This window comes from Stegodyphus dumicola, chromosome 6 (assembly GCF_044657685.1).
Source record: "Stegodyphus dumicola isolate Sdum_Otavi_A_Nest chromosome 6, ASM4465768v1".
Lineage (NCBI taxonomy): Eukaryota > Metazoa > Arthropoda > Arachnida > Araneae > Eresidae > Stegodyphus > Stegodyphus dumicola.
Genome location: NC_140773.1, coordinates 209,528,327 through 209,553,474, shown reverse-complemented (window position 1 = coordinate 209,553,474; position 25,148 = coordinate 209,528,327). Strand labels below are relative to the sequence as shown.

At 34.5% G+C, this 25,148-nt stretch overlaps 1 protein-coding gene across 3 annotated transcripts in view; it reads left to right on the top strand.

Moving 5' to 3' along the window:
• Nucleotides 1-7,132: 7,132 nt before the first annotated feature.
• LOC118204947 (uncharacterized) overlaps nucleotides 7,133-25,148 on the top strand; it is a 57,266-nt gene continuing 39,250 nt past the window's right edge. For all 3 annotated transcript variants that reach the window (XM_035377237.2, XM_035377239.2, XM_035377236.2), the window contains exons 1-4: nucleotides 7,133-7,363; nucleotides 8,115-8,202; nucleotides 9,769-10,127; nucleotides 14,675-14,726. In XM_035377237.2, coding sequence (XP_035233128.1) covers nucleotides 7,346-7,363; nucleotides 8,115-8,202; nucleotides 9,769-10,127; nucleotides 14,675-14,726 — 517 coding nt within the window. In that variant the 5' untranslated portion in view covers nucleotides 7,133-7,345. The remainder of the gene's footprint in view (nucleotides 7,364-8,114; nucleotides 8,203-9,768; nucleotides 10,128-14,674; nucleotides 14,727-25,148) is intronic.

Below are 25,148 nucleotides of genomic sequence, written 5' to 3'. Positions count from 1 at the left end.
AGTCTTCCAGTTCAAGTAGTTCAAAAAATCTTCCCATTGTAAACATCAAGCCAATAGTTAATATTTCTAATGTTAGTCTTTCAGAAGAACAAGAGAGAATTCTAAAATATAATTTTAACTTCTCACAAACCTGTAAACCCTCGATTCCAAAGATTTTGGCTCCTATCGAAAAAGCTTTCAAGTTCAGTAAAGTTTCAGATTCACAGAAAGAAATGATTAGGCATCTTATCGCTCATAATGTGAAATTCAATAATAAACCTTTGAAACCAAATCTAACTGCGAGAGAAAGAGCTACAATGCGCGAGATTCATTCTAACCCGGATATTGTAATTTCAAAGGCCGACAAAGGTGGCCAGATAGTCGTCATGGATAAGAACACTTACATCGATGGTGTCACTAAACTCTTAAACGAAGGACCATATAATCCGATCCCTAAAGATCCTTCACCTTCGGACTTATCCAAAATAAAAACTGCGATCAAATCTTCGCAAATCATTTTAAGCAACTTAAACATTCGCTTATCCCATCTGTTGCGAATTGTGCCAGATTATATGCTCTTCCCAAAATTCATAAAAGTGGTATTCCTTTCCGCCCTATTGTATCAAATTTAGGTACTGCCTCGTATCCATTAGCTAAATATTTAGTTTCTAGATTTTCCACTCTATTAGACAATAACATTTACACCATAAAAAATTCAATAGAGTTTGTAAAAAAGGTTAAAAACATTTCTCCTCGTAATTTACTCATGGTTTCTTTTGATGTAAAATCATTATTCACCAATGTCCCAGTGGAGGGTGCATTAAGATGTCTAGAAACCAGACTTCGCGAATTTCATTTCTCTTGCATCGAAATTGATGAGCTAATTTCTCTCACTCAACTCTGTTTGAAACAAACACATTTTGTTTTCCAAAATAAATATTACAAGCAAACTGAGGGATTAGCCATGGGAAGCCCCCTCAGTCCCATCCTGGCTCATATCTACATGCATTATTATGAATCAAAATTGTTTGAAACTTTAAACTTCCCGGCATGGTTCCGCTACGTAGACGATACTTTTACTCTGTTTGAAGGTAATAAAGATGATTTAAATAAAGTTCTTTCAACAATGAATTCTATTGATCCTGCTATTCAGTTCACTTTTGAACTTGAGACTTGCAATTCTCTTCCGTTTCTCGACATTCTGGTCACACGTAACACATCCAACTTCAGTACTACGGTTTACCGTAAACCTTCATCGGTTTGCCTTCCACCACACTTTAAATCATGTCATCCGACTAAACAAAAGTTAGCTTCATTTTATTCCTATGTTTTCCGTGCTCTTCAAGTTTGCTCCTCCAAACTAGCCCTTGATGAAGAACTAAATTATTTAAAAGCAATAGCTATTGACAGGGGCTTTTCACCCAACATTATTAATCAAGCAGTTAAAAAATTCTCATCTCAACACACTAAAAGCCACACTCTTATTTTAGGAGATTATAAAAATTCTGTTGTCATTCCCTTCTTTCCATCAATTAGCTATAAAGTTGCACATATTTTGCAGAAATTTAACTTTCGGGTTGTTTACTCTCCCATCAATAAAATTCCAACTTCTATACTCAAGGACCCCATTCCGGATATGAAATCGGTTTGGTATTCATAGGATTCCTTGCCAGTGCGGTTTAATTTACATTGGCCAAACTAAGAGAGCCTTAAAATTTCGCGTCAAAGAACATGAGGCATATGTTAGAAAAAAGGAAACACAGAAGTCTTCTGTTGCGCAACATTGTTGGTCCGAAAATCACACTTTCAATTTTTCTGCTGCCAATATTATTCAAAAAACATCTTCCATTGGAGAACTGGATTTTCTAGAGGCATTTCACATTCATAAAAATCTTTCTGTTCTAGTTAACGATCCTAATTCCAATCCAAATTTGCCTTCGGCTTTTAGAGAAATTATGTTTTAGTTCTGGTTTCGCCAACAGATGGCGCCACTTGCTTATTCTTGTCCAGGCTTTCTTATCTTATCTAAACATTATTTCCTATCTTGTTCATTTGCGGTTTTGCAGCTGAAGATGATGGTTCGGTAAAACCATCGAAACTAGTCCTGTGAAAATTTTGTGAATTAACGCTGATTTTTGTTGTTTGACTTCTGAATCAGTATTTATTCGGCGTGTTATTGTGTCTTAATTATAGAAGCCCCAAACAGGCTTACATTTTGCTTTCTTTTTTGCACGTGGTGTGGCCGCCATTTTGTGATTGTAGGAGTTTCGGTGAGTACATTTTTGCAATTTTCAAGTTATGTTTATGTTTTGTACATTTGGATATTGTGCTTTGCTTGTCTGATTTCATGCATTTTGCTTACAAACATTTTGTTTTCTATTCATTTCAGTGAGGGATTTTTCTGCTATTTTGTGTGTACTTTATTATTGCTCAGTTAATTTAGTTTGATTTTCTGCATTGTTTATCATGCCTTCATCCGTTAATCGTTTCACTAAATTACGCCTGAAACGGAAAAAATTCCTGAATCATCTTGACTTTTTACTTAAATGTAAATGTAAAAAATTGATCCCCAATTTTATTCAAATCAAATCTAATCAAAAACCTTCGAGTCGCGTTTCAAGAATTCTGTTAAATTGCAAACTTGCCTTACTTCGGTCCGTGATAAGGGATACACGTCAACAATTGTCCAAAATTGAACATGAACTCTATAAGCTTCATCTGGAACTCGCTAAAACATATCCAAAATTCACTGCCCTTGAACAATAGAACGGAGAATGCAGTTAACCGTCATAAAAAAAACCCTTGCAGTTAAATTCGAAAAACTTCTTTTACATTCTTCCAGTTCAAGTAGTTCAAAAAATCTTCCCATTGTAAACATCAAGCCAGTAGTTAATATTTCTAATGTTAGTCTTTCAGAAGAACAAGAGAGAATTCTAAAATATAATTTTAACTTCTCACAAACCTGTAAACCCTCGAATCCAAAGATTTTGGCTCCTATCGAAAAAGCTTTCAAGTTCAGTAAAGTTTCAGATTCACAGAAAGAAATGATTAGGCATCTTATCGCTCATAATGTGAAATTCAATAATAAACTTTTGAAACCAAATCTAACTGCGAGAGAAAGAGCTACAATGCGCGAGATTCATTCTAACCCGGATATTGTAATTTCAAAGGCCGACAAAGGTGGCCAGATAGTCGTCATGGATAAGAACACTTACATCGATGGTGTCACTAAACTCTTAAACGAAGGACCATATAATCCGATCCCTAAAGATCCTTCACCTTCGGACTTGTCCAAAATAAAAACTGCGATCAAATCTTCGCAAATCATTTCAAGCAACTTAAAACATTCGCTTATCCCATCTGTTGCGAATTGTGCCAGATTATATGCTCTTCCCAAAATTCATAAAAGTGGTATTCCTTTCCGCCCTATTGTATCAAATTTAGGTACTGCCTCGTATCCATTAGCTAAATATTTAGTTTCTAGATTTTCCACTCTATTAGACAATAACATTTACACCATAAACAATTCAATAGAGTTTGTAAAAAAGGTTAAAAACATTTCTCCTCGTAATTTACTCATGGTTTCTTTTGATGTAAAATCATTATTCACCAATGTCCCAGTGGAGGGTGCATTAAGATGTCTAGAAACCAGACTTCGCGAATTTCATTTCTCTTGCATCGAAATTGATGAGCTAATTTCTCTCACTCAACTCTGTTTGATACAAACACATTTTGTTTTCCAAAATAAATATTACAAGCAAACTGAGGGATTAGCCATGGGAAGCCCCCTCAGTCCCATCCTGGCTGATATCTACATGCTTATTATGAATCAAAATTGTTTGAAACTTTAAACTTCCCGGCATGGTTCCGCTACGTAGACGATACTTTTACCCTGTTTGAAGGTAATAAAGATGATTTAAATAGAGTTCTTTCAACAATGAATTCTATTGATCCTGCTATTCAGTTCACTTTTGAACTTGAGACTTGCAATTCTCTTCCGTTTCTCGACATTCTGGTCACACGTAACACATCCAACTTCAGTACTACAGTTTACCGTAAACCTTCATCGGTTTGCCTTCCACCACACTTTAAATCATGTCATCCGACTAAACAAAAGTTAGCTTCATTTTATTCCTATGTTTTCCGTGCTCTTCAAGTTTGCTCCTCCAAACTAGCCCTTGATGAAGAACTAAGTTATTTAAAAGCAATAGCTATTGACAGGGGCTTTCCACCCAACATTATTAATCAAGCAGTTAAAAAATTCTCATCTCAACACACTAAAAGGGACACTCTTGTTTTAGGAGATTATAAAAATTCTGTTGTCATTCCCTTCTTTCCATCAATTAGCTATAAAGTTGCACATATTTTGCAGAAATTTAACTTTCGGGTTGTTTATTCTCCCATCAATAAAACTCCAAGTTCCATACTGAAGGACCCCATTCCGGATATGAATTCCTGGGGTATTTATAGGATTCCTTGCCAGTGCGGTTTAATTCACATTGGCGAAACTAAGAGAGCCTTAAAATTTCGCGTCAAAGAATATGAGGCATATGTTAGAAAAAAGGAAACACAGAAGTCTTCTGTTGCGCAACATTGTTGGTCCGAAAATCACACTTTCAATTTTTCTGCTGCCAATATTATTCAAAAAACATCTTCCATTGGAGAACTGGATTTTCTAGAGGCATTTCACATTCATAAAAATCTTTCTGTTCTAGTTAACGATCCTAATTCCAATCCAAATTTGCCTTCGGCTTTTAGAGAAATTATGTTTTAGTTCTGGTTTCGCCAACAGATGGCGCCACTTGCTTATTCTTGTCCAGGCTTTCTTATCTTATCTAAACATTATTTCCTATCTTGTTCATTTGCGGTTTTGCAGCTGAAGATGATGGTTCGGTAAAACCATCGAAACTAGTCCTGTGAAAATTTTGTGAATTAACGCTGATTTTTGTTGTTTGACTTCTGAATCAGTATTTATTCGGCGTGTTATTGTGTCTTAATTTTAAAATAATTGAAACTTTAAATGAATGCATAATAAGAACAGAGTAAAATTAAAAGATGTGCTTTCCTGATGAATTTTTAATGTTAGAAGTCCAATGAATGCATCATCTTGTCACATCCTTGATCCTTTCTGAAATTCATGACCACCATCCTAAGGTTATTAGCTTCCACTTAAAGCAAAGAGAAATCTAAAATACTTGTAAATACTCTACATAAAGTGAAAATATACTCCGACGTATGTTGGAAGAAATAAAGAATACAATGGTATAAATGGGAATGATAAACAATATCCTACAGAGATAAATTTTTTCGTCCGCTCACTGGTCCCAAGAAAGATAGTTTCAGTTAGAACACAGCAGTGGCGTATGGTGCTGATCTTCCATAGCACATTAAAGTATTCTCATTGCATTCATCAAGAATTCCAAGACGTAATGCACACAAATTTATCTTTATTCCAAGATTTAAAATATGAGTACTGCTCCTCGACAGGGCGTTCTTTGCGCTTCTACAAAAATTTACTTTAGTGTTGCCGTATGTATTGTCAGCAACGGACGCTTAGCATTGCTTAGCATGACTCACCGCCACAGGAACAGGCAGATGTATGCGGAGTAAATATATCAGACTGATGAAATGATAGCATTCAGTTTGCAGAAGTTACGATTCAATAGAAAGTGGCTACTACAGGTTAAATTTGGCCCTCCTTTACATTTACACCTGCTAAGCGAAAGCGTAGGCGCTTATTACATTTTGGTCTAATCAGTGGCGTTGTTAGAGGGTAGAAAGGGGGCATCTGTCTCCGGGTGCAGCATTCAGGGGACGCCAAACTGATCTTACGATTTTTTTGAATGAAATATTTTCTTATCATGGCAAACAGAAGGGGGCGGAAAATCTTCATCTGTCCCCGGAAGTTGAAAACTCTAGCTATGTGTCTGATGAGCTGTCTAAGAGAATATCACTGAAAATCTACGTTTTGGTAGTCCATTTTACCGATTCGTATTTTCATAACTTACTTACATAAGACCTAAAATATTTGTAAATGTAAATAAATCGGTTAATTTTGTAAGTTAATTACCATCAGACGGAATAGTAGTTAATTCTGACTGCTGTACCGCAAAGCCCGATTCCGATTTTCTGAAAAGGCTTGGATATTTTTAAATGTATAGTCTTTACAGTATGGGAGCACTCTAAATGTATGGCGAGCCGAAAGTCCTTTCATATGGTTTAATGGAAGGTTGTGTGGGATACCTTGTGGTGGGATACCCTTGGACCACCCTCTCGAGATGCTGTTCCCTAAAATTGAGGTGGAAAGTAGAAGTCTAACTTCGTTGAGACTCTGGAAACCATTCTTCCATGAAATATGGACTCGAAAACAAAAATAACACCAGTCAGTCTTTAGGATCAAGACTAAAAGCATTCTTCATGAGTAACAGGATCAGGGCCAGAGTTAGGCATTTTGCAAACCGGTGCTACCATTGCGGATCTTAATTTCTGCTACTGGGTGCCTCTCTAAATTCTAAAACTTTTGTTACTCCTAAATACTGCTGTCCAGCGCTTCAATAAATTATAAAATATTTGTGATCCCTAAATTTTGCTACTCGGTGATTCATAAAATTCTAAACATTTTTGCCCTTTCCTAATTCTGCCGTCCTGTACGGCTGCACAGTGTGCGCCCATTCTTTACAGTGTTCTGCCTCTGAGCAAAGTACTAATATCGTATTGTAATGCTATAGGTGAGAGAGTTTCGACTGCACCGTTACAATGAAGCAAATGCTTAAGCATGAATTTAAAGCATTTAAAAATTTTCGTCAGCATCCAAAAATAAAATAAAAGTACTTCCTTTTCCACTCTAGTGAAAATATGATTAACTTAAACAACAAAATGTTATGTGTTTTCTCATTTTACTTTGTAGATGTAAAAAGCTATGTGAACGCTTCGTTAACAAACTACCGCTTCCCATAACAGAGGCATTTCAAATGGAATTCTTTCTTTAATTTAGTTAAAAACCCTGTACAACGGGAAACAAATTTTCACGAGGAAAGAAAAAAGCACATGTAAAGATAACATCCATTAAAATCGTATAATGTAATGCCTTTCTTAACTTCGCGAGGGGAAAAAACACGTGAAAAAGTGGGTTTTATTAGACAATTCTTGAACTTCAATATACGTAAACTCTTTCTCCATACTATTAAAAATAGTGCAAATATGCTATAATATTTTCCCCCTTTATTTTTTATTCACCTGAAACCACTACTTTCTAGAAATCTAATTATTTTTTTCCTTCATTGCTCCAAGTGTATCGTAATGTATGATATGTTTCTAATTATATATGCGTTTACCAGAGATACAGATGAAAATTTTTTGATTTTGCATGGGCAGTAACAATAAGGTATCTAATATTTCTTTCCTTTTTTATTTATTTTATTTTTATTTTAAAAACGTAATGATAAAATGCTAACAATTTGGTGTTTATTAATAATGTTTTCAGTATATTTGGATTACTTCTTCCTTGAAATCATACAATTATAATAATTTGAGTTCGAAGGGTGTTTTTAATTTTGATTTATTTGTATTTCAATTTATTTTTCTAAGTTCCCTTTTTCTACTGCTAATTGTATTTTTACCGCTACTTCTTTGGAGAGATAAAAATTTACTAATGCTATCTAAAAGTTATGAAAGATATTTGCCCATTTCACCTATTTTTATATTAACTGTATACGTTAAATTTAACGCTAATTGCGAAAAGAAAGATAATCTGTCTTTATCAGAAAATAATGCTATCAAATATTAGATTTGAATAAGTGTTGTACTTTTTCGGTTATGCACCTCTTACGCATTTTGGCAGTACTATTGTAATCATAGCCATGTGTGTTTAATTATTCTTGTTTACACACATACACATAGAGTTATTAGATGGTAATATAATTATCTCGGCGTACATTTGGCTTCTCTTTCACAGGTGTCAAAAAGCATGTCAGGTTCAATAGGAAAAAGTTTCAGTTTTTTAAATACTTATTCAAATATTTATTCAAATTTGGTTTGGTGTCTCTTTCACAAACGCCCAAAAAAGTGCGGGAAGTGCACAACTGAAAAGTGCCTAAAAAGGTAATATGTAAAATTTTAATAATTTTTATTTTCAGATGCTATTATTTCCTGCCGTAGTATGGCTTCTGCTTCAAATTTGCAGCATATCCGTCCGCAGCTTTTGGGGTACAGAAATGCCATCGAGTAAGTTTAAATTCAATTTGGAAATTTATTTCATACCATGTGTTATTCAATTAGACTGAAATATAAATTTCAAAAAATTTTATTTATATACCGAGACTCTCTGAGCGATACGATCGCTTTTGTCCGGTAAGGAGATTTGTTGTCCTTGGGATATACACACACTAGTAAATAAATTAGAAACGCAAGATCAATATTTTTATTGGACCACCTTTTGCACGGATAACTGCTCTGATTCGCTTGGGCATCGAGTCTACATCCTTCTGGAGTACATTTACGGCTACGCATTGATATGCAACTTTTCAGATCTTGTAAATTAGATGGAAGAGCAGAGTGCTGTCGGATGCGTCATTCCACTATATCCCACACATTTTCTACGGGGTTAAGATCCGGGCCATGCGGTAGCCAAGGAAGGTGTTGGAGATCAGACTGATGTTCAGGGAACAAATTTTGAACACGTCTGGCACGATGTATAGTGGCATTATCCGTCGCCGTCAGAGGGAAAATCCAGCACTGAAGGATGCACTTGATCTGTCAGTCATGGCTATTTGTTTACCCTCAAGGAACACCAGGGAACCACTTCCAAGTCAGTAGAACATGCCCCATATCATGATGCTCCCACTAGACTTGCACAGTGCGAGTAAGGCAAGATGGATTCATGGCTTCATGAGGTTCTCGCCAATACAACGTCTTCCATCAGTGAAAATAAGGTGTAGTGTGATTCATCCGACCACATTACCTGTTTCCAATCCTCAGATGTACACTGTCTTCATTTCCGACCCCCCTGCAAACGAATTCTCACAGGTCGGGCTGAAATGAGTGGTTTTCTCACAGACACCCGACTATGGATTCCTATCCTCTGCAATTATCTAAAAATGGTTCGAGCTAAAATCTGTTGGGAAGAGCCTTGGTTGACGATCTGTGTCAGTTGAAACACAGTAAAGTCCCTTTTGTGCCGTATAGTTCATCGGAGACGACGCCGATTGCTCTCTTGGAAAACTGTGTTCGAACCGCAATTACGTCTTCTGGAGAAGAACTGTGGATTCTGATTCCAACTTTTGAAAACCTTTGATATGGCTGCTTTTGAGAACGCAGTTAGATTTCCTGTCTTCGAAATCTAGGCCCCTGATAAACGGGCACCAACAATAAGCCCTTTTCAAATGGTGAAAGATCTGTCGTTTTTCCCATTTTACTTCATTCATCGTGAAAGCCACTCTGACACCTTACTTGTGCTATTGCATTCTAACCACTGTAACCCACTTCATAAAAAACATTTGCATCTTTCATACCTAGCACGCATTCAAATGAAAATCTCAAAGGTTTCTAATTCATTGGCCAGTGTGTGTGCTACATTCTTATTTAAAATACTTACTTTTTGTATTTTTTAAGAATATAAATGCAATCTTAATAGATTAAGAGAAGTAAAACGAAAAATTAGATAAATTTAGCTCATAACTGCTGTTCTCACCAGCAGAGATGCAAAAACACTGTGACCTCAGAGAGTTTGAGTGTATGTTAAATTTTCTTTCTTTACTATGATTCACCTTATTTTTTTATTCCAAATAAAAGATCCTTCTTGGGGGATACTGAGGTACATGGATGCCAGTTTCATTGAGTGGAGCAAAGGAATCATCGGAGGAACTTATTCAATTTGGCTTTCGGCATCCAGAAATATGCGTGTTTGCGTCTATAGCCCAGTTTTGGAAACCTGTGCTCATATCAGAGGTTTGGGAGATGATCACGAAGTGTTGAAGCAACTCATTAGACTATCCCCATTCCATTCATTCTGTTACGTGATAATTAGGAAATTCCTGGAAACTGCCTGTTATTATCTAGTACGCTGGTTCCCAGCTTTCACATTCCTGATGTTTTGCGTCTCTACATATTCAGTATTATGGAGTAAAAATGAAGGATCTTATACTTCCAAAGTAAGAAAAACATTTATTGGTACTTCCTGATTATTCTCATCCCCTACGAAGAGTATTAGCATCTAAGCGGTAAAAAATCTGTTCGAGTTCAAATCGTGGTAAATTGCCTAGCTGCATGTGAGATTTTGTGGTTTTCCATATGTGAAATATGGATACAATCTACATGCTTACATGAATAACGTGGATAAAATTTTCCTTAAGATATCTTCCACAAAGGCATCTATCCTCTAGGCCAGTGGTCGGCAAACCCTGGTTCGCGAACCAAATGTGGTGCTTTGGCTCCTTGAGTAAGGCTCTTCTATAAAATAGCACATGCGGGCGCGCACGTAAAAGCAAGAGAATCTTGAAACTTATGTACTCCATTCAGTATCTTCTGCTGCAGAGTACGCAGATCTTCTGCTGCATAACAAAGCACGTTCGTTATTAACAGAAAACATTTCACTTCCTTATTAACATAAATTAAAGCATATCCCCTTGAAAAGAATGTTTATTACCCAGAACTAACGAACGATCAATGGATCCAAAAATTTTATTTCTTGGTAGACGTTACGTCTCATCTAAATCAGCTTAATCAAAAACTACAGGGAAAAAGAAACACAATTTTTTCGATGTTAGAAGAAGTTATTTAATTTGAAAATAACTTATCTCTTTTGCTTAAGATTTTGAAAGAAAAACTTTGTTTTCTCAGAAGGTTTCAGGTATTCAGAAACAACAAAGCGACGTTAGCTCTTGTTAAAAAACCTCTTAATACTATTTTAATTGAATTAAATTTTTCTCCCTTTAATAAGGACATTGGCAACTTTGAAACCCAATTGCTGGATTAAAAAGACAAAGAATTATGGAGCTCGAAATTTGAACGTCGTAGCACTGATATAGAAACGCTTGAGAAAAACAAATGTGAACTTAGTTCACAGAACAAGTGGTTTGCTTTGACAGACCTGCAAAAGGAATATATGTTGAATTTTTAGCACATGGAATAGCAATTTTGACTCGTATAATCAGCTGAAAAAACTAGCGTTTTCTATTCTTTCCCTACTCGGATCTAGATATTCATGCGAACAATCATTTTCAAGCGTGAACCTTATCAAGATAAAATTGACAAATAGTCTTAGTGATGAGAATCCGGAATCATGCTTAAAATTAAAAACAACAGCATATAAATATGAGTTACACAAACTTTCTTAGGAGATGCAAGGCCATTGTTCACTTTCGTGTCTGTTCGTCATCATCATGATTTAAGTTTCTGGACGCCTTACAGTTGTATTTTATCAACAGATAGTATTTTTATTATGTGTAATTTCAAGCTTTATTATAAATACCTATATAGTTTAACTATGATTTAAAAATTGAAGTATTAAGTTAATTTTAGGAAGTGTTTTAAAGTGAAAAAAGGTGTAGTGTTGAGAATAGAGAAAGGTATGTTAAGACTGTTTGGTCATATAGAGAGGATGAACGAAAAAAGATACACGAATCGAGTATACAAGACAAGTGTAGATTGGGAGAGTTGGACGAGGGTCGGCTTCAGCCAACGTTCGTTGACCAGATTGAGAACCCGTTAGTAAAAGCCATTGTAACATTACCCTAATCAAGTGAATAACAATAAACCTATCTATATAATTTAAGTTTAAAAAATGTGGCTCTTACAAGAGATTTCAGTCGGTCAGCTGTTAATAATTGGCTCTGTTGACAAATGAGTTTTCCGACCACTGCTCTATGCAAATAGTACTCTCGCATGCTCTGCCTAAATCAAATTATCCAATCCAAGTGTTATAATAATAATATTTAATATTTCAAGCAGAAATACAATTTCAAATATCAATTGCACAAATCAATCACAATCCTTGGTGAATTAAGTATATTCACTAAATATACCATTTGATTTATGGTTTCAAATAGCTAAACAAGTAAAAGACTAGTCATAAGTATCCTTACTACAAAATGCTTAAATGACATTTAGCTATAAATTTTTGACATCATCTAACTTAATGCTGAAGTTGAAGGTGCAGTTAACCAGAAACTAAACATTAATTTTTTAATAAATGTTAAGGAGGTATTTCTGAAAAACTGTTCTTGGCAAACACGATGTTTGATAAAATGCATTCTATGCATTCCATTTGAGCGAAATGCTTGCAACAAATTTTCTGAATCACATGTGACTGTATTTTCCGCACTGTTTCATCTGAGAGCAAACTAAAAGTTGTGTAAGATATCTGTGCATTATATGGATTTTTATATCAAAATATGCTTTAAATTTAATGCTAAATGTTATATTAAAGGAGCCTCTTCATCGTAAAACATAGAATGTAGTACCAACTAGCAAATTTTTTCATTGAACCCTTTGAAAAGTTACCTTCCACAATTGGCCCACCAGCGGCCGAGCGGTAAAGTCGCTGAACACTGGTCCGAGGTTCGAATCCCGCGAACGGGCTGGCTGCATGGGCGTTTTCGTGGTTTTTCCCATGTGTAACGTGTATACGAGCCAGTTTCCCTTAGAAAGTCCTCCACGAAGGCATCCCTTCCCTTAGGCAGATAGCCCTCGAGGCTTTGCCATAATCACACACACACACACACACACACACCTTCCACAATTCGGGATGATTTGGTCTTCTGTGGCCTTTTTCAAAAGTGACCACCATCACTATAAAAATCGCCTGGCAGAAAGCCTGCTGTTTTTATGAGTCTCAGTGAAAATTAGTTCAAAAACTATGAATAGGAATATTTTTTATAGTCTTACATGCTGTACATTATTCATTTTTGCACTTATCGTGTTTAACAAACATTCACATCGAAAACGCAAGCTAGAAAATATATGTATATATTTTGTGTTAAATACGTGATAGCATTAATAAATTTTGTTTTAAAACCGATGATGTTGCGTGGCCCCAACTAGCCAGCAACAGTAGTAGTGACTGCTATAAACTGCAAATAATACAAACTCGTAAGAAGGGTTTAAGTCCCTTTTTATTTCACTTTAGAAATCACAGATGCGTTCACTCGACGCTCACGAACTACGCCGACCCGGCGGTTAAACAAAAATAGAAAAGTACAACTAAAAATAAATGACATGATGCATAACTAACGAAGTCACTATCTACGAGGCTCTATAATTGTAACTATCTTAACCGCGTTCTAAGATACAGCTGAGATTCAGCAAACTTTCTGATTAAGAATTTGAAAGATTCAACGAACTGTCGAAATAGATACACAGGCCGAAACGCGCGGTTCTTAAACTTTCTACCAAGCAACCTTCACGCTCGTGATTCAAGAAGCACACTTACAAATCTCGTTTCCCTTCTTTTTAACTCAAATTACTTCTGCTAAAATTTGAATACTCTGCGCGTTCTACTATGATTTACATACTCTGACATTGACAATTCCAGGGGAAAGTAAAGGCTTGACAGGAAAGATAGCTTAAAATAAATGTTAGTTAAAATAAATATAAACCCTACAACCCCATGACCGTAAAGTCGGTCTTTAAAGCTACAGACAGTCATAAAGTCAGTTATATAATTCTACTATTATAATGGTTATATCTGTAAGAGATTTTATAAGACTATTGCAAGATTCTAGCTAAATTAAAGTTACTTTTGCTGGCTTGATCTTTACTTAAAACTGTGAAGTGTTTATTCGCTAAGTTCAACTGCACCAGTGACATGACATGCGAAGGGTCCCTTTATCCAAATCAAGAAAATATTTATAGTCGGCTCTCCTGATACTTACAACACTAAGCCAATATTTTCGGCTGAAATTCAAATTAGAAATATAAAGTTAAAAACTAAGTAATCATCTGAAGCTGCAGAGAGGTAATTAATGCGAGCTGGTTGTTAGTTCTAGCACCGACGAGACAAGCCGGTCGTTAATAGGAAGCTTTAAATATAAGAGAAACAACGTGGCCAAAAGACAGCACACGCTTTGTCTGAAGTAACTCAGACACCAGTTTAAATAGTAACTTTCAACACTACTTTGTACAATGCGCAAAACTGAAATATCGGTTTGTCGAGAAAGCGTAGGTTGAAAGCAAGAGCGACAGGAAAGGCTGCTTCAAAATAAAATTAACTAATTAATTAATTAAGTAAATTAATTAAGGGAACTAAAACATTACAAAAGGTATTGATTAAATAAGTCTAAAAAAATACTCGAAGGCCATCTCCCTAAAAGAAAAAAATCTTCAAGGAGAAATTGTCTTCTGGAATCTAGCTCGTACTTACGTTACATATACAGACAACCAAAAAAAAGAAAAGAAAGAAAAAAAAATGCTTTTTTCTCTCTATCTCCCCCCCTACCGGCTACTGAGCTTAACGGCTGTTTGGGGTTTTAACCACGACTTGGTACATCAGAAACAGAGAACGAGTGAAATGATAAATTTCAAGATTCTAACCATGCTAAATTTTGGTAATGGCTCTGATTCGTTTCAGAGAAAATAATGAATGTAATAACATCGAAATGTTGACATCTCATTTAAACAAAGTAAATTGTATTTCTACAAAAACTGTAGATTATTTTATTAAGGTTCGTTACTAACTATGAATTTTATGTAAATTTTATAGGAGAGGACTGCAAGAAAACAATTTGCGGTGGAAGCACTTTTTCCCAATATGGGTAAGCTCATGTTTAGAAAGTGTAATTTTTCTCTGCACATTTATACCTTAACAATACATTGTAAAATTTAACATATATTGCCAAATGTTTAATAGAATTAGTAACTTATATTTTTATAACAAATTGTGATGCTTCTTTAGTCGCTTACCAGAAATGCGGCAGGGTAATTTGATTTTGCTAAACACTATGGAAATGCTTAAACAGTCTCTTGTTACATGTTTTCTAAAGTAATAAAAAATAACACAGTGCGGACGCATTCATAGTTTATATTTTTTATAAACTAAGAACTTTTAAGCAGTTTCTGTTTCTCGATAACATATAACATCAAAATGAAACATTTAATGAAAATAATAATCCAGATTTCTTGATAGAAATTCGATTAATTAAGACACAATAACACGCCGAATAAATACTAATTCGGATGTCAAACAACAAAAATCAGCGTTATATTTTCAAAATTTTCACAGGACTAGTTTCGATGGTTTTACCGAACCACCATCCTCAGCTGCAAAACCCCAAATGAATAAGATAGGAAATAATGATTCGATAAGATAAGAACGCCTATACAAGAATGAGCAAGTCTCGCCATCTGTTGGTGAAACCAGAACTAAAACATAATTTCTTTAAAGGCTAAAGGCAAAGATGGATTGGAATTAGGATCGTTAACTAGAACAGAAAGATTTTTTTGAATGTGAAATGCCTCTAGAAAATCCAGTTCTCCAATGGAAGATGTTTTTTGAATAATTTTGGCAGCAGAAAAATTGAAAGTGTGATTTTCGGACGAACAATGTTGAGCAACAGAAGACTTCTGTGTTTCCTTTTTTCTAACATATGCCTCATGTTCCTTGACGCGAAATTTTAAGGCTCTCTTAGTTTGGCCAATGTAAATTAAACCACACTGGCAAGTAATCCTATAATTACCCCAAGAATTCATATCCGGAATGGGGTCCTTGAGTATGGAACTCGGAATTTTATTGATAGGAGAATAAACAACCCGAAAGTTAAATTTCTGCAAAATATGTGCAACTTTATAGCTAATTGATGGAAAGAAGGGAATGACAATAGAATTTTTACAATCTCCTAAAACAAGAGTGTACCTTTTAATGTGTTGAGATGAGAATTTTTTAACTGCTTGATTAATAATGTTGGGCGAAAAGCCCCTGTCAATAGCTATTGCTTTTAAATAATTTAGTTCTTCATCAAGGGCTAGTTTGGAGGAGCAAACTTGAAGAGGAACATAGGAACATAGGAATAAAATGAAGTTAGCTTCATTTTATATAATAAAACGAATTTAATATAATAAAATGAAGCTAACTTCATTTTATTATATTAAATTCGATTTTCAGCATTTTTCTAATTTTCTGCACCTTCCAGCATCATTTTGATGGGCACTACCAGAGAAATTAATAGCAGCTTCTATATTCGAAATTCTTCCCTTTTGCTCTTATATAGTCACATCTTTGCCTTGATAAATTTTTGTTGTCAAAGATTGAAATGCTTATTGTTTAAGGGAAGTTATGTGATTAAATCATTGCAGACATCGCGTTTACATTATTTTGATGAAGCTACTATATATATGCTGGAAAGAATAATTTTTTATGATTTTTTTAAAATCATATGGTTTTTTAGCATTACCTATAGTTTCTTATACACTTTTAATGTATTAATAATAAAACTCTCCATATTGCGTTTTAGAGACATTAGGTTATTTCAAAGCAGAAGGCATGAAAAGTGAGCAGTACCCTCGCCGGGACTCAAACCTGAGACCTCTCGAATACGCGCCGAGTGTGCTGACCATTACACCACGAAGGTATGCTAAGAAAGCTGGAGGAAGGCCTTATATGCTCCCTCTTTTTAAAGGTCGACTGGGGACTAGGGGACCCTGTCGCTAAATCCTAGTGATGGAGAATCATCATCCACCAACCTTTTATTTCGACATTAGTTTTTTTTTTTTTTTTTTTTTTTTTTTTTTTTCAAGCATGACATTGAAGAAATAAGCAATGCCCTCACCGGGACTCAAACCTCAGACCTTTCTCGAATACGCGCCGAGCGTGCTGACCATTTGGCCACGAAGGCATGCTAAAAAGGCTGGAGAAATACCTTATAGCGTTATTAATTGTAAAAAAAGATTTCATAATTCCATAACTGTGAAACAATATACTCTAGATCGTTAAGAATCCTGTTTTAGCGAGAATCATAAATATTTCATAAATAGATTTCACACTGAAATGTGAAAGTTGTTTGCGAAATATTCAAATTCTACGCAGAAGACAGTTGATCTCGTATTTCCTCAGATCAAAGAATAAAACAAAACACCAAAATAAAACTTTTTTGTGAAAAGAGAATATTACTCTTAAAATCATCATGCAATTAATAATGTTGACAAATTTAGAGTCCTTCACAGGGAAAAATTAGTTTCTTTTGCATCATATGATAACCGACTCTGCTGTTACGTGATTAGGGAAATGGTTAAATATTTTAGTTTTTGTCTTACAGTTCAACCTGAATAAATTTTGGGATAGAAAGTGGCATTTGGGCGTTTTCGCAGTTTGTATCAACTTGCGGGTGAAGCTAAAAGATATATGATAGATTTAAATAAAAGTTACAATATTTTTTTTTCCTAAGTTCCAATGGCGGGACACATCAGCAATTAAAAGAACAAGTAGCAGAAACAAATTTAAAAAAATAAAAATAAAGAAAAGGTATACAAGCAGTAGAAATAACATTAAAATGTTCAAGAGGTACTGTTAAATAGCTTAAGTTCACGCCGGGAAATAATGTTATGAATCTTACTTCACGGCACCAATGTTATATCTTAAATTCCTATATTGTTAAATGTTAAATATGAAACTACTTGCCGTAAAAGGCAGTAATCGTATACTAAAACGTGTACAGCATTTTTGCGTTGTGAAAAAAATGCATTCCGGGACCGCGCCGTGAGAGGATCGAATAAACACAAAAAAAAAAAAAAAATATATACAAGATATAAGGGAAAAGTTCATATTAAATATATAAAGAAAACATACTGTAAGAGGTTCCAGATTAAATATCAGTTTATTCAATTACAACACAATAAGAAAAGTCTTAACCTCATCTGAGAGTCTGTTCATTTAAATTCATAAAAAACTTAAGGTTTGTCTGGTGATTTAAAAGAAAGGAAAGGGAAACAAATTATGGCCTGAGAGTTAAATTTTAGATTCGACGTTGTTTTTACTGCTAAGGACGTTTTTGAAAAAACTTGCCTAAAGTTCCAACACACCAAAAAAAAAATAAAACTTATCTTGAAGGGACATCTTGAAGCGGAGGACTCTTATCTTATCCCGCGTTGATGTCGGCCGGGCTCATCTTGACACTGGTTCTAAAAATGTAGACCCACTTCACTACTGTAGAACAGAAACAGGAGCACTGCTGCCCAGGACGGCTATCCGCTTGGTCCTGAAAGTCCTATGTCAACACGCAGGTAACTCGTTCAAATTTCGCCGGTCAGAAACGTTGTTGCTAGGAAATTACGGCTCGCCTGTTCTTACTCATCCCAAGAGCAAGCTTCACGGGTAACGTCCCAAGTAAGTTCCAGAGTAACATCCACAAGTCCAGCCAACCAGTAAGTGCGCGAGTCCAAAAGTAAGAGTGTCCAGAGTAAGTGTGTAAGAGAGTCTCGCCTCTTAACCAAAACGCGGCCGGGGAGTATATTTGCCGCTCCCCGCCGGAAAACACCTCTCGGAGTCACTTACATTTTGTCCAGCAAGCCCAAAAATCAGCGAGTCAGTCCGAGAGTCAGCCAAAAGTGAGTGTGTCCAACTCAAATTTCCTTCTTGTCCTTCACCAAACGGGCTCCCACTATGGCTTCACTTATCGCCCCCTTAATTATGGCAAAATCTTCGTTTTCAACTTCAGAATGCGGAAATAAGGGTGATCGCGCATGCGCGCCCTTCTTCACTTAGCCAACAACCGGACCCTCAATCGCCAAAACCTGAATGACTTACATTGAAAGACAAGTAGCAACCTTTGACCTTTCCGTCACGTACTTTCCTCTCTTAAGGTCAACTAACAATGAAAATTCTTTCTCGAACATTCTAAAGCGCGCGAAATCATGACTTGGCGAAAATTGCCTCCCTTTCCCTGCTTCTTTCACAATGAATAAAAGTTTGTACAAGATTTACAAATAGAGGAAAATAAATAATACTCTTTTAAACTAAATAATATTTCCAGAAGCATCTGTTTTTCCCCAAAATTAAAGCCTTAAATTAAATAATTCAGAATCAAAAAAAAATTTAAATTTCCATAAATCATAAAATCATTCACCTAATTTTTTTATAACGCTATCAGATAATTTCTCTACATAACATTCCTTTCCCCTAAGGAATTAAATTTTGGTTTACCAAAATTTAGCAGACAGACACTTCTTGAAATACCATGACTCATACTGTGCAATAAGGCTAAAGGATAACATAATGTAACAATATTTCACACGACTCCTTGGTAACAGTGACGTTACTGACACATTAAATTTCAAGTCCAAAATGTGCAAGTAAAACAACAAGATTAATCAAAGCAATTACTAATTAAAATACTCAAGGAAGATCATCAAAATAATTAATCAAAACATCAATTAAATCACTTAATTAAACCTAGAAATACTCAGAACACATACAAAAATAAAAATAAAAATAAGGCGCTAATCACAAACAAAATGTGTCTAAGATCAATCAATAAGATAATTAACGCGCCGCAGATACATAAAATACATTCCTGAGAAAATAAACACACTAATAATTCAAACAATTCCAAATAAAATATGTCACATGAACGTATTCAAATAAGGAATAAAGACCCCTAAGTACTACGAAATTGAATAACTTCTAAGATTGAATCCCAAACAGTCACGTCTAAGAACAGAAGCGGCCTGATCAGGGCCAAGCATTAGAAAAGAAAAGAACGTTACAACACAAGGAACCTCGGAACCAGCCGAAAATACCCCACACAAAAAAATCAGAAAGAAAGAAAACGTGATTGTCCAAAAATTCAATCCAACCAAAATCAATTCCGAAAATAGCATCCAGAATACGCTGTGCAAATACCAATTAGAATTTTATCCAAGACACACAAAAATAATAGTAATAATACAACCTAATGCATATACAAAATGACGTTTGGCCAATAATTACAAACAGATACTACCAAGATACACATATAGACATAAAATGAAAATACAATTAAACTGTAAAAATTTCGTACATAATTCAAATGAGCAATGAGATCAGCGATACTTAAAAAAAAATTTAAACTGCAATACCTAAACAAATACACAAATAGTCATTATGTTAAACCATATCAAGTCAAAAAATATTTCACTGTAATTCAAATCAAGCCAAAAAAAAAAAATCAACCAGCAAGAGTGAAGTGTCACTAAAAAAAAATTCAAACTTCAAGATAAACACTAGTGAGTAACAACACCATATTTAAGTCCCCTTATTAAGACAACAAAAATTTCAGTAATTCTAAAAATCCCTTAAGCCCACGAGAAAAAAAATTCAACCTAGTCAAAGAAATCAATCAAAGCTGGACTGAAGCACGTTACTAGAACACTAAATAAAATATCACAAATCAAAAAAAAAAAAAGTGTTCAAAAGAAACCCCCCAATTTTAGGCAAAAACTGAGATCTATTCTGCATCAGACTTCCAAAACGTTGTATAGTAACCTAAGTAGCAGCTTTCAACAACACCTCCACCCAAACAAAAGAAACAAAGTAACTCTTTACCGCGTCCATGTAAGCTGAGAAAAGCGCTGTATTATGAATGACAGACCCAAACTTTACGTATCAAGCAAACCCCCAGACACGTTGAAAGAGAACATAAGATCTCTTATCTCGGAAAGAAAAGTGCGCTGACCGAAACGTTACAATCCTGAACCAACACAATGAAAGAGATACAACAATAGATTTCTCAGATAACAAGTTCCTGTTTGCCCCCGGTGTAAGAGGTCAAGTGCCACCATGAAGTGCAAGTATTTACAAGAAAACGAGCTTTCAGGACATTACAACTTCACGCAAGACCTAACTGCAAGCAACAAATGCAAAGTTCTCAAAAGTGCTAAACTAAAAAAAAAAAAAAATTACTCATAACTCAAAAATCTCTAAATATCTCACAAATCAATTCTACAACTCAAATTCTACCATTTTCCTATAACTACAGAAATCTCAATTCTTTCACAAAAACTAAACATCAGAGAACTTACATTTTACGGACCTTGGCAGAAACCACCTGAAACAAAACAAAAACCTGATACAACTATCTTGATACTACCAATTCAAATACAAAACTTAAGCCAAAACAAGAATTAACCCCAAATTCAGCAACAAGTCCAACCAAGAAAGAAAATTCAATAACTCAAATCAAATCTATTACGATCCACTAGTAAATTCAAGACAAACTACTTGTAATCAACAGAAAATTCCCACACATGAGTACAGAGCATAAGTAACTAATCTTCTCAAACTTATTTCAAACATTTTCACAAAGCAAATTCCCGTTGTCACAAAATTCTCATTAAAATTCACTTTCTACAATTCACAAGACTAACTCAATTTCTACTGTTTAAACAATTCTCACATGACAACTCTTCACAAACTTAAAACTCAGAAGATAACTAATCCCAATTACTCTGACTCATTAAACTAATTAGAACTTCACTCAAGCTGAAGAATTCAATCCAAAAAAAAAATTAAATATGCTAACATCATTATTGCTGATCTCAGGCAAAAATTCAAATCTAACCCATGTTTACTTTAAAACAGAATTTTGCAATTGAAAAATAACCTTCAATTTTTTTTTAACTCATTCATTTGTATCATTATGCCTTCAGAACTTATAAAATTCATTGCTCAATACTAAATTAAATTTTCTAACACATTACACAATATACTGGAATCATAATAAAACATTGTAAATCAAAAAGCAATAATATACTACGCTAGAGAATCATGAAAACATTACATACATTTCACAAAATATTATTCAATTAAGTCAAAAAATCAAAATTTCTCTAACGTTACCCCTCACAATTACACATTTCACAAGATTCTAGGTTAAATAATTAGCAAAAACACACAAAAAAAAAAAAAATTTCTAGCTACGCATAGCTATGGCTTGTCTCATTCAGTAAAATAATTAGAGTCTTTAATCTCTTTCTCTTAGAAGTGCTCAAAAAATGAGTCCAGTTTTTACCGACAAGCACTCGAAACTTGTTACAAGGATACACAAATAGCACACAAGGATTATCGTGAAATAATTCATTTTCCATTTTGTATCAGAAATCAGAAATCAAAAATATACATCCAGAAAACACTCAAGGATTTTCAACTGTAAAAATATACAGTATCTATTCTCCTACATTAAAAATATATATTTTTCCTAACTTTAAAGTTCAATTCTGTGTGCCTAACGTTAAAGTCCAAAATTCCTGAAATTCACACACATTTTCAAACTTTATCACTCTCGTATTAACAAATAAGCAAACACAAATCAAAAACTCTAATTAATCCTGGCACATAAAATTTAACTCCCTCCTTAAAAAGTAAATGGTTAAAATGCGGTTTAGCCCACTGCTTGGCGATTGTTTTTCAATGGGCAATAAACGCGCCAACATGGCTAACCCGATGTTTTGAAGCTATGTTGTTATTCTGTTGCCACTAAATGTTATCGCCCTGTGTTATATTTAAAGAAATTAAATATTGAAAAATCTGCATAAATGATTCTCGCATTGTGATAAAGCAACGGTACCTAGAGCCATCAAATTTTGAATAACATACGTTTCCAACCTAATATGGGCATCTGGAAGCCCAAACTTGGAATTTTTTTTATTATCTGATTGATACTTTGTAAAACTTGAACGAAAGTTTTATTAGCAAACTCAAAGATTTCAAAGCGAGCAACTGCAAAACAGTACGGGGAAAAAAAAAAAAAAAAAAAAAATTACGTGCAGAGCGCGAAACTGTATATCAGAAATTCTAAAGATATGTTCATTTTAAAATTATTTTGCGATTCACAAAACGTTTAAAAAAAAAAAAAAAAAAAAAACGCTCTTTGGGCCTAATGTAAAATCTAAAAGCTTTCATTATTTTTATTTTATTTATTTATTTATTTTTTTTTACTTGTTAATTCTGTTGCGGTTTGAATGTTCTTATGTGGTTTCTTTTTTTAATCGAGTGTTTTCCCCCCTGTGGGTTTTAGCCTTTTTTCTGCATATATTACGGAAACGTCGTATAAACGTTTGTAAATTTATTTAAAGATGAGGGGGGATCCAAAAAGGTTTCCTCCTGAAATAAATTCATATATAAAACCCCTCAAAAAGACTTTACATTTTTCTTGAAAAGGGTAAGTGAAAAAATTTTTCTTGTATTGTTCGCTTTAAAGTTGCTTATTTTAATATTTTGTATTTCTTTTTGGCTCAATCCTAGAAGATTGGAAAAGCTAACGTTGGGCAATTCTCTGATTTTTTTTTTAATGAAAATAGATCGATATGTACATGGGCAAAGCCAATGCAGTGCGCGATGCCGAGTTTGTGCAATTCTGGGATTTCTTTTTTAAAGTGAAAATAGATCGATGTGCACATGGGCAAAGCCATTGTGGTGCGCAATGCCGAGTTTGTGCAATTCTGGGATTTTTTAAGTGAAAATAGATCGATGTGCACATGGGCAAAGCCAATGTGGTGCGCAATGCCGAGGTTGTGCGCGATGCCGAGTTTGTGCAATTCTGGGATGTTTTTTTTAAGTGAAAATAGATCGATGTGCACATGGACAAAGCCAATGTGGTGCGCAATGCGGAGGTTGTGCGCGATGCCGAGTTTGTGCAATTCTGAGATGTTTTTTTAAAGTGAAAATAGATCGATGTGCACATAGGCAAAGCCAATGTGGTGCGCAATGCCGAGGTTGTGCGCGATGCCGAGTTTGTGCAATTCTGAGATGTTTTTTTAAAGTGAAAATAGATCGATGTGCACATGGGCAAATTCAATGTGGTGCGCGATGCCGAATTTGTGCAATTCTGGGATGTTTTTTTCAAGTGAAAATAGATCGATGTGCACATGGGCAAAGCCAATGTGGTGCGCAATGCCGAGGTTGTGCGCGATGCCGAGTTTGTGCAATTCTGGGATTTTTTTTAAGTGAAAATAGATCGATGTGCACATGGGCAAATCTTCATAAATGTATGTATGTTTCCCTCATTTTATAAAACAACGGTACCTAGAAACATCAACTTTAGAATAACGTCATCCTCCTGCGAATATGGGCATCTGGAAGCCCAAATTTGGAATTTGTTTTATTATCGTTTTCATATTTTGTAAAACTTTAACGAATTTTTGATTATTATACTGAGGAATTTCAAAGCAAGCAATGACAATGCTCTACAGATAAAAACATTTTTATCTCCAGCGCGCGAGACTGTGTATCGGAAAATCTAAAGATATGCTTATTTTAAAATTATTTTGTGATATTGCTGTTGAACTGAATTTTACGGTTTAAGTGCGAAGAACATAATATTTAATTAATAAAGGTAACACGCAAAGTGTTAAAAAATGCACCTTTGGGGCGTAATGTAAAATCTTAAATTTCAGATTTTATTTTGTTTTTTAATTTCATTATATTTGTTGTCTTTTTTTTTAATTTCCTATCGTTGACAATATTACCTATCGTAGCTTTAGATATTGAAAAGCCATGGCTTTCACAGAGCTTTTTAATAACTAGATACGAATAAATTTCTTCGGAGAAAGCACAAATGTCCGAAGACAAATTGTCAATCAGCAGACTATAATTTATACTTTCAAAACTATACTTCCAGTTAAAAAGAATTTCCAAGCAGACGATTTATTTTGGAATTTTTACTTCGTAATTTGAGCAGTTAATTCATTTGCCGTTTGAATGTTTTTATGTTGTAGTTATCAATCGAGTGGTTTTATCTGTGTGTTTTTGCCATATTTCTGTATATACTTCGTTAAATAAACAATCGCTATGGATTTATCTGTGATGCTGAGAGAGGTGAGTGAATGTACATGTAAATTTATTACTTTATTGGAAATGCAACGGAAACGTGCCGTCATTGTCAAAAAGACTTTTTATTTTTCTGAAAAGGATAAGTGAAAATATTTTTTCTTTTTAAAATTGCTTATTTTTAATATTTTCTTATTTTCTTTCATTGTGAGAAATTAGATTTTTTAAATTTATTAATGTGTAGAATTCTAATACGAAAGTATAGAACGTGGTTTAGGAATTTAAGAAACATGGAAATGAAAGCTGTGTATGATGTTGATATTCAATAATAAATATTTTCCCTTTTTTTATTAATATAAAGCTTAAAAATTTTTAGAAAATAATGAAGATTGTTTACTTACTAGTATGTAAGAGATGGTGTCGTTACGTAGCAATAAGGTAA